The sequence below is a fragment of the Simochromis diagramma genome, unplaced genomic scaffold (assembly GCF_900408965.1).
Source record: "Simochromis diagramma unplaced genomic scaffold, fSimDia1.1 OVJJ01000483.1, whole genome shotgun sequence".
Taxonomy (NCBI): domain Eukaryota; kingdom Metazoa; phylum Chordata; class Actinopteri; order Cichliformes; family Cichlidae; genus Simochromis; species Simochromis diagramma.
The window spans coordinates 7,414,572-7,425,750 of NW_024386835.1; the positions used below are offsets into that span (position 1 = coordinate 7,414,572).

The 11,179-nt window shown below is 36.1% G+C and overlaps 1 protein-coding gene across 1 annotated transcript; it reads right to left on the reverse strand.

Moving 5' to 3' along the window:
• Positions 1–4,851: 4,851 nt before the first annotated feature.
• Positions 4,852–10,417, reverse strand: cd8b (cd8 beta). The gene is made up of 7 exons (XM_040029169.1): positions 9,259–10,417; positions 7,872–8,228; positions 6,140–6,223; positions 5,890–5,979; positions 5,669–5,702; positions 5,459–5,505; positions 4,852–5,378 (listed from the first exon to the last, which is right to left on the reverse strand). Exons 1-6 carry the CDS (start codon positions 9,311–9,313, stop codon positions 5,487–5,489), a joined length of 639 nt encoding a protein of 212 aa, XP_039885103.1. The 5' UTR covers positions 9,314–10,417; the 3' UTR covers positions 4,852–5,378; positions 5,459–5,486.
• Between the last annotated feature and the right edge of the window lie 762 nt (positions 10,418–11,179).

An 11,179-nucleotide genomic window follows, 5' to 3' on the forward strand; every position in this document is an offset into this window, starting at 1 on the left:
TATAACAGTTTAGTTAAGAGTAAAACAGCAAGCATCAGGGTCTCTCAGAGGCCTTTTCTAAGACTTCACATTATCTTACATCTTACACCCCAGTTTTTAACATCACCATCTTCTGAAATACGGGCAAAAAGCCTTGAAACTGTAACAAGCACAAGATATAACACAAATATAACGTCAATAAATTAATTTTAAAAAAATAAAATATACTATTATTATATAAACTAATAATCACTTTAGTGATTTCCCATCTTCTCAAGTTCTGGATAAAGATTGTTGTCCTCTTTGATTTATAATCACTGTGTTATATTTAAGATTTAAGATTTTTACCTTTATACTCGACTAATTTATGACAATTTCCAATATTTTCATTGTTCCAAATTATTTAAAAGTACTGTATTGCACAGGCAAACACCCCTAAAATCCAATGTTAGGCATGCGATTGCGCAGTGTTACAACGCTTCCACAAGACCAATATTTACACCATTAGATGGCAGCAAAATGACTTAGCGCCATGTTGCTGTCAGTGCACTGAATCCTTGAACAAAATCATAAAACATACTTCTGAGCGTCCCAAAAAGCTGATTCTGTTCATCTGGACGTAGCGATTTAAGTGGGAAAAACGTTTCGTCAACAGTACCTTTGCACAATTACTGAAACTAGCCCCCTGAATGAACAATGAGCTGTGAGGTCAGGATCTGATCAACTCACAGCCCAGTCCAGATGAACAGAATCAACTTTTTGGGATTTATTTACCTGAATGATTAAGCATCCATCAAGACATACTTCTGAGCAAAGACACAAACTTATGTAAAATAATTTGAAGTATTAGTCAAACCTGAATAATTCATTTTATTACAGGTGTACACCTGCTGAAACAAGTAATGGAAAATGTGTTCAGTGACATTGGTCTGAATGGTAAATGGACTGGTTCGTAGTGCTTTTCTACTCTTCTTGAGCACTCAGAGCGCTTTATATAACTTGCCTCTTTCATCCATTCACACATATTCATACAAAGTAACTTTTTTTTTTTTAAATGTTTTTATTGTTTTGTTATGCTGTGCATGAGCAACAGCATGAAGTCATTCTTAAAGATAATGGCTATCAGGTCTTTTTTTTCGGTCTTGGGGAACTTGGGGGACTGAAAATTTAAAGGAAACCGCTTGTGAGCTAACAAAAGATACTACAATTTTCATTATGGGAAAAGACAGGAATTTGAATTCATTAAATTTCTAGAATATTCATTTCAAAGAGTGTTCCTACCTGCTTCAGTTTAAATCTTATCAGTTTTATTCACAGTTTATAGAGCTATATTGAGCTAACAACTCTAGCAAAAGGAAAGAAGAACGTAGCAACCATAAAGCGTTACAGCTTGTATCATTTCAAGTGAAATGTTGTCTAAGAGCTGTACGGAAGTGAAACCCCCTTCAGATAAACTGAGTAGAGCAACAGCTGCTATGGCGCAACTCGAAGCCCTTTTTCCGGTTCAGTGCTGGAAAATAAATGCAGCAATTTGGTAATGGGCACTGAGTGCTGACATTTTGTGCTTTTGTGGGTGATCTGTTCCATGGGTGGGAGGAGACAGAAAGAATGAAAAAGAGGGGGGAGTGAGAGTAATAAGAGGACACAGTTTTGTTTGGTTTTTTAATCTCATTTAGCGTCTTTCTTTCTTTCTTTCTTTCTGTCTGTCTGTCTTTTTTGTCTTTCTTTCAACTGTTACAATAATTCCTCGAAATTCAGATTGTCATTGACCCTATTTTTGCTTTCAATAAGTCACTTTTATATTTATTACAAATTAATTCAAGTTTCAGTCTTGCATTGTTTTCAGCAAATAGGGGATTCTGTTGATGCATTGTATCAAAGGGAAGACCCAGTCAAAAAGCACACAATTAGCCCACTTCACCTTTCCATCTCTCTGTTTCAGGGTTGAGTCACTCACAAACACACCTGCATGGGCTTCCCTATCTTAGTCACACAGGGGATCTCCAACCTGAAACCTGAGCGTGTGTGTGTGTGATTATGTGGTGGGTGACCAGGGGAAGCCAGTGAAAAAAAAAAGGTACTCAGCACAATAATGCTGAATATCCTTGTGTTCTGAAAATGCCACCTTCATTACCAGTAAACACATTTGAATAGTATTTTTTTGTTCACTTTGGCTCAGTTATCATTGCTCTGCTGCTCAACTGGCTGGTCTGGTTTCAAGCATTATAGAAAAAGGAGTAAAGTGGAAACCAAGAGCATCAAGAGGATTGGAGTAAGTAGAAATGGAGCGCTCTAAAAGACTTCAAAGTTAAAGTGATTTGGTCAGAAATTTTTTCATAATTTGTGGATAAAGCTTCCTGTTACGACTTTCATTTTCCTTTACTTTGTTGGCTTTTGCTAAGTAAACTGTGTAAATATTGCAAAGTAAGAAGTTACATCTCCTTGATACTGATATCTCAAAAAGGTCTACGCTGTAAAACTGCTTTCAAGCAGTTAATGTGCTTTTTACAAGCAGCACAAACTTGTCCTGAATGGGCTAAATTTACACTCAGGCCATTTTACATATAAAATGTTTCTCCATCTGAAGACGTGATATATTTACATATACTGTTTGGGATTTTTGCTAAGGAAGCTGAAATAGTTTATACAAATGTGACAAATTGGAAATAATACGTGTACGTGTCTTCTTACTAAAGAGCTTGGAATAATTTTGTTTGTTGCACTTTTCAATAGAGTTTTGAAAATAGTGCACAACACTTTCTGTACATACGTGTCTCTACAGACGACATGAAAGGATAAAGCTCAATTTTTCTGTGTATTGACTCTTATTACATGCATGAAACTGTACTTAATATTGATATCTCAAGATGGTCTGTATTAGAAAACTGCAGTTTCAATTTTAGTTTATCCTAATTGTGTCACAATGTGCATATTACCTATATTTAATTAAATAATATATAAATATGTGGCTTTTATGTATTTTGTATCTGTAGCAAGACGTAACATGAGATAATAGTTATGGATTTCACCACAAACAGTTGAGTATATAGCACTGCCACATCATTAGATTAAAAATTGCATGCTGTTATAGTTTATGGCTGTTACAATATTTAAAAAGAAAAGTACTGGATTAAATTCCCTTTTTTGGGATGTAAGCACTTGTTTTCCATGATTTATGCTGCCCCCCCCCCCCCCAAAAAAAAAAAATTTAATCCAAAAAATTAATCGTGTGTATTTTCAGATAACCAGAAGAAAATGGATGGATGAATGGACGTTTACAAGACTTCACAAAGACATTGTTATTTTGCAGGTCAAACATTATACAAACATTATCATTTGCAAACAAGTTTGTTTTGTTTTTTTAAAAAGTAAATGTAAAAAATGTATGTCTGATTTGACTCTACTATTACAGGAAACAAATGAAGGAGACATCAGAAAACTGAAAAATAACAGAAAAATAATGTTTACAGTTCATCATATCTGTGAGCATTTAGTTTCAACTGTGTCTCAATGTTTAAAATAAATCTATCTAGAAACAGAAAGCTGAAGAAATCCATTCTTTTTAGCATACATCACATAACTTAATGAATTTACTTACATATGATAATAACGTGTAAGGGTTCTATACGTTTTTAATACATCTGTTAAAATTAAAAGCAAATACAAACAACAAACTCTACAAAGATTACAATATTAAGTTTTCTACCCAATGAGTTGGCGCACCTTTATGATTTGTGTTGCTGTGCCTTAAGATTATCTCATACTTACATTTTTGCTTTTCTTAAGGTGGCAGTGTACTGTGACCTTGGTCTACTTGGCTTTGACTGTGAAGCAGTAATACTTTTGCATAGTGCTGATACAGGATGTGTTTTTAAAAGTCTTCTCAACCAGTGTTACCTCGGTTTACAAGAATTCAAACGCATTCCTTAATTTTCTTGTATAATATTTCTTGTATTTCCATTTATTAAATGTATAACATCCTCAGCCAGCCACATTGGTAATAATAACATACGCTGTGTGTAAATCCATTTGGTCAATGAAATGTCTTCCAAAAACTCTTAAGAAGGTTTTCATGCATTTATTTATTTATTTTACTGCATTAATTTAGAAACTTTTTACTTTGTCTTTCGCTTACTGCTCCTCTTTCTCCGTCAGTGCTTGTGGTTCAGTCTGTGGTACTTTTTGTGGTCTTTTTGTTTCAGGGACTAGACGAATAGCTCAAAGCTGAGCGAAGCGATAGCATCTCAGTGAACATAGTTCGGTATATCCTCGTGTTCCAGCACACAGGAAAGAGCTGCGTACATTCCCTGCGACCCAATCAACCGCGAACTTAGTTGTGTCTTTGCACTTCTCAATCACCCAGGTGTAACTGGGTTGGTTTGCGTATGTGTGTGTGTGTGTATCTGTATGCATGCACACAAGGGTGAATAAGGAAGCAAGAGACTTACACTTACTATGAAATGACTTTGTAGCCTGTAATTTAACATTATACAGCAAAGCTTGTTGCCACATACATGGCAGTTCAAGAGAAACTGAATATGATGCAAGTTTACACATCAAAAGTAAAAGAAGACACCAAACCCTGTCACTCACCTACTCAACTTCCGCTAAGCACAATATTGACAATGGAAGTACAACGCCCACTTTCAAACCTCTATGCCCTCTCCACAGACAGGCACAGACATCTAAGACGAACAACGCAACAAAGCCAGAACGTCTTATCTGTTCCTATCACTGGAAAACATGCACAGTGCTTGACCTGTAGCTTCAGGACAGGAAGCATTTCTGCTATTGCAAAATACCTCCTGAGTATCACTGCTTTCTAGGCAATGCTGCATTTTGGATAATTAGATCACTCATAACCACCATAAATGACTGAAATGATACAGTTTTATTGTTTAAACACAAGCATGCTCACAGAAATACCAACATGACAGTGCTTTTTGTTCTGTGTCTAAACTGCTGCAATAACGTGAAAAACACAAAGAAGTACAGAAGAAAGCAAAAAACGCAGAAAACTGCACAATTACTGTATGTCTATTTGTGTACTTTGTGATGTTTGCATCAAAATAAATGATTACAGTTCACAGCACATTAATACCTGATGAATTGAAAACCACATTGATAAATTACGCTAAATGCAGCTCACTGATTAGAGACAGAAAGAAAGATTATAGATACAAAACACAACATGGGTCTTTAAACTTTATGTTACATTATGCATTATTACATGCGTTATGTTACATGGCTGCTGCTGCTGTTGAAAAAGCAAATGTTTCTTCTTGCTGAGAGTTCATTGAAGCGTAAATAAACTCGAGATGTTGTTAGAAGACCCGATATTAGGGGTGAATCATGCCTTTCATGGCCGGAGAGAACACTCAAACAAAGCACTTCAGTCACTGCAATCAAAGAAGCAATATTTGTTAATTTTCATTAGTTTCAATAACCATAGACAACATTTAACATATGTAATACTTACCTTAAAAATACATGAGATGCAGGTTTTTTTAGAACGTCTGCCTTTTCCTTAATAGAGAAAACAGAAGACGGAGATTAAAGCATCGTCCGTGCATATGGTGGCAGAATCAGAGTTTAAAAATACTGTAAAGAATTTTGATTTTTCTTGTGCATATGAACGAAAAATAAAATGAAAGACAAAAACAGTTGTTTTTACTAATGTTGTATTTACTTTGCAAAGTGGTGGTGACACTTTCTTGGCAGTCCTGTAAATGAGAATGTTGTTGAAGAAAAAAGGAAACATTTTAGAAATAAAACATTACTATATCACAAAATTTGATTTTCTCAACCTTTATTAGCACGATTTAATCCATTTCTGGTCATGTCTCTCTGGAACCTTTGTCCGGCTGTTTTGTTGACTTCACGGTATTTAATGTATTAAACGCTACTCACGGCTGAAGTAACGCAGCGTGCAGAGAACAGCCAGAGCCAAGCCTCCAAGAAGTCCGACAAGAGGCCAAAGAATCATAGAGCCACAGCCTCCTGGAACAAAGGAATAATGGAGTACATGTTTCTTCCCCCCAATGGAGTCATGATATAATCAATCATTAATCAATTTTCACTTTGCAGGAAAATGTTCAATTATGCACTGCTGCAAACAACTTAAAGTCCTTTTTATTCTTTTTATTCTATAATAACTTACCCTTGGACTCGCCTGTATTGCAACGACAGGTTGGTTTGGATGGTGGTTTGGGTTTTGGCTTAGGAGGTGGTGTTGGTGGGGTCTCTGTCAAATAAAGACCAAAGAAAGGTAAATGGACTGGTTCTTGTAGAGCGCTTTTCTGCTCTAGTTCTGCTGTAATTCAGCGTTTTATACAACATATCTCTGTCACATACAGGCACTTTTTTCTTTAAGTGTTTTTCTAACCAAAATTTACACTCTGACGAACACAACTCAAGGTTCAAGTATCCTTCTTAACATGTAGATGGGTTAAGCCAGGGATCGAATCACCAGCCTTCCGATTAGGAGATGACTTGCCTGATCGCCTGAGCCAAAGCCACCCAGAAGCACCATTAAGAAAAGTAAAAAACAACTTTTTTCTAAAAAAAAAAAAAAAAAAAAAAGTTGTTGTTGCAGCAATTCTCTACCAAGTTTCTAATTGGCAAAGAGAAGAAACAATTGACATGATTATTAACAGAATCGCCCTCCATCTGTACGTCTGTTGAGCCAGCGAACAGTTTTTCAGCATTTTATTTTCTTATTTGTAGTTAGAATTTACCCATTTGGCCTATTGAATGTTTACCAATATCTCCTGTTTGCCCATGCTGTGAGAAAGTTTTACTGCTTAAGCCTCGTTCAGAAAGATAAGTAAGGCAGCATCAGCTAGGCAAAGAGAAGCAGAAAGCCAGGATACAAAAGAACTTCTCAACGTTTACTTGTGTCAAAGACACCAGTTTGGTTTCCAAAATGCAAATATGCATTGATTTGCAAATGATTTAAACCTTATGTCATACCAAATGTGGAAACAGAATTTTTTATGATTTGAAAAATATACACTCATTTTGATTGTGATGCCATAAACACCTTTAAAAAAGGTTTTCTTTCTCTGGTGCAGCTTTAAGCGATAAACAGTGTTCACTCACTGTCAGAAGTGTTTCTGGAGTCCGTGCAGTGATTTCCATGAAACATCCATTTTTAACGCAATAACTCCAGAGTGCATGAACATCACGGGCATTCCATACCCCTTTCACGTCTGTACAAAGATTTCCGTGCATTCCCTGAATCTTTTGATATTAAGTTCTCTAGATGATAAAATCGACAAATTTGAATTTTCCTCAGATACTTAGAAATTCTACCTTGACTACATATGTAGTCACACACGCTTTCAGAGAGTCGTGAAAGCTCCATCTTTTACTCCTTATGGACTTTGGAATGCTCTTTCATACCCAATTTTATTAAAAAACAAACAAAAACAAAACATGATTACTTGTGGCATGCTCCCCCAGGTATCTTTAAACATTCTATAGCTGCTTCTCCTGGAAAAACGATCATATATATTTAAAAAAAAAAACAACAAAAAATCTAAATGAAGGTCTGTCAAAAAGTGATATTCTTTCTTTGTAAATGAGTAGCAAATCACTGCATACTGTTTTAGTTCACATTTTTGCAGTGCACCTTCACCATTTTAAAAATGGTGTTGAATTCGACTGATACACCAAGGTAAGTGCGCCACACTTTTAAAGCTGTCCAGTGAGTCCGCAGAATATTAGACATTTTTTGATTTAAAGTAGGAGTCCTAATATGTTGGATTTACACACCAAAGCCTTAAATCATCCATCAGCTTGACCTGCCTCTTCAAAATCAGATGGATATTTTGAAAATTTCACATTTAGCCTGATATTTAACTGTGACAGGAAGCACTTAGAATACAAACCTCCTGGCAGTAGAAGAGTCCCAGGCTTCCATACTTCATTAAGATTTTTTTCCTTCAAGACACAAGAATAAATCCCTCTGTCTTCTTTCGTCACATTGATGATACGGAGCGCAAAAGACTTACTGCCCCTCTTACTGAGTTTAAAACGTGTTTTGTCCACGTTATCTCCATAGAGAGTACGGTCAGCATTGTTGCATCTGCCTAGAAAGTGGACTTTGCTACTCATGTCACTGTGGAACCAGAAGACTAAGTCACAAGCCATGTTGCCACAATCACAATCAATGGTCTCACTGCTTGGGATCTTAGGGTAACGAACGCTGACTTCTTCTTCCAGCAGCTTCTGTTTTAAATCTTGACCTAGGAAAAAGAGCGACAATTAAGATTTCAGCAACACATTTGTAGCACATTCAAAAACTCCTCCGAAATTATTTTTGAGTTACTATATAACAAGCTGCCTCGCCCATTCGTTGCAAAGGTTTATGGCCAATCCTCCCGTAAAGATGTGCAGTTAATTAAGGAAAAGGAATACTAATACGTGTAATAATAAATGCAAGTTGTCACGCTTCCTACATAGCGAAAGCCAGTATAAATCCAACTGGCAATATAAAATATGAAAATATGAAGAAATCTCCTGTATATATTTCAAACTCTTAACAGTGACATTTTGGATTTGCTGTATGGTGGATTTAGCATTTAGGTGATATTTTACAAGAGGCCTATGTGGTAAAACATCTTTTCGCATTTTACAATCATTTTCTACTTTCTATGTTTTCAAGTCAAATGCACAGGCCTGTGTTATGAAATAGTGTTATGAAATATATAAACATACACAGCAAGTCAAACACTGTGTTTGTATGAAAGGTTAAGACTTACTGGCTCTTGCTTCATGCTGTTCTTGCAAAAATAAATGAAATACAAGTGCTGTGTTACATTCAAGACTAATTTAGTTTACATGTGTCACAATACGACACAAATCTGATTTATTTCAATCTCCCCAGTAGAGTGATGCAAATATAAAAAAGACGACGATGATGAAAAACTACAGGGGAATGCTGCAATGTTACCCTTAAAGTATAGAAGCAAAACTCAAAGGCTGATAATTAACGTAATAACATAGCCGTATCAATAATCTATACTTTCATATATATCATGTCTAAGTGTTAAACCAACAAACCAAAGCTCACTTCTTTGACTCTTAAAGCCACATTTCATTCTTTATCACATGCTATGGCAATGACTGTATTTAATAAATGTACATTTTAAGATAAAAATCAGACGATTATCAGTTGAACTTGAAAACAACAACATCCCTCGGTAAGCTACCTGACTTTGTAACAGCAAGAACGTTTGTGTCTTATGAGATTAAAGACAAAGCTGATGGTCTTACCAGATGTCCAAAGTGGTCCTGTCAACAATAGCCATGCCAGTGACAGAAAGAACATTTTGTCAGGCCGTCGCTGTGTATCCGTATCTGTGTGTAACTTGTGTGCTAGCTGAGGGAGGTTGCTAATACTTTCTCGTCTTGATATCTATCTGTCATAGATGATGGGAGGAACTATGCTGACAGGGCCCTGAGGCTTGAATGCAACACCCTAAAATGATACAGAGGGCCTATCAGATACAGTATAACAGCATTACACCAGTCACTGGGACTTTAACGTACACGCTCTAAAACCCCAAATGCCTAATACAGATAAGGATCAGCACAAGTGCTGCATCAAAATAAACCTATTGATGCCATTCTTTATTCTGTTCAACTAACAGAGCCCAACGATGACAGCTGTTACTATTATGTTAAGTCTGTTATTAAAAAAAAAGAAAAAAGAAAACGTATTCATCCCCAGCATTCATAGAGGCGTAAAGTGAATGTTTCACAGCTGAAAATGTGGTGTTGTCTCACATTATGTCCCACATAAACAAAAGCAATTAAAAAATGTTGCATATTTCCAGAGCAGCAGTTTGCAGTGCTGTGGTCTCTGCCCAGGTGCATGACCTAGAGTTCAGCAGAGCCACACATACAGAGCTTCATGCACAGAACAAAAAGGGAATATAAACATATGGCACCTAAACTCTGTAACGAAATAATTGCATACGAGGATTAACAATACAAAATACATTTAAATATTCAATGGAGTGTGTAAGGCAACTTCAGTATTCCACCTGCCATAAAGTTCTTAAAGACTCGCATGAAACAAACATTAAAGTCAAAACCAGTGAAGTTTGTGCCTGTGCAAGCAATTTTGCATTACTTTTTTCTTCTTTGAAAAGTGCACATATAGTTTTATATTATAATCAGTTCTTAAGTAAATATATCTCATATTATCTGACTTTTTTGATATTCACATTTTTACTATCCAACCCCTTACATACAAGCATTTAACAGTTACAGACCCCTGGCTGTGTAAAAACAGCAGACTATGTTCATTATGTCCCACTGCACCAGCATCATTGTTAAGGGGACTCATTATTAAGTTTAATCAGGCAGTTACAGGCACATTGCTTGAAACCAAAAAATAAGCCAGTTAGAGCTGCAACCATCAGTTATTTTCACGATTGCTTAAAAAAACAACAACCACTGATTGATTTTATATTTAAAATTACAGAAAATCATTACAGATATAGTATTTAAACTTTATATATGTACACATACATCACACACAGGACACCTATGCATTTCCAAATGTGGAGCCATTGTATGTTTGGCTTTTCACAATGAATTGTTTTATTTTTTGCATTTTGTGACAAGATACATCAACATCTACTCAACAAACTCAAATCTATGCCTCACGTTGAAGACTATGAGTTTCACTGACATTCAGAGATAAAACCTGATTTGAAGCACTTTTCCCTACATCAAGACAGTATCTCTGCAATGTTTGATGTGTAATTTTTAAAGTTGCCATTCTGACAAAGAGAGGACTTTTGAAATCTCTTTTTCACAGACGTCCTTTTCACACTTGCTCGATAACAGTGATGATCCTTTAAATCATGTGGTGTTTGTGGATCTTTTGTGCGTTCGTAAAGGGTAAGGGTACAGAACGGTCTGGTGGGGATCTTAAAGTGAGAGGATGTGGGAACCCTAAAGTTCTACGGGGGTTGTACACTCAGGCGAGGAACAAGATTCTTTGAAAACAGATCTCAGGGGTCTTCAGATGTGCGCTCTTCACACATCGCTGAGCTATAAAGCCTTTGTTGGTCTCTCCACTTCAATGCTTTACGTCAAATGCTGCCAAGCTCTGGTTTTACTTGCCTGCTCTGCTATTTCTTTCTTTATTTTTTACTTTAGTATTCTCTGAGAAGTCATCCAT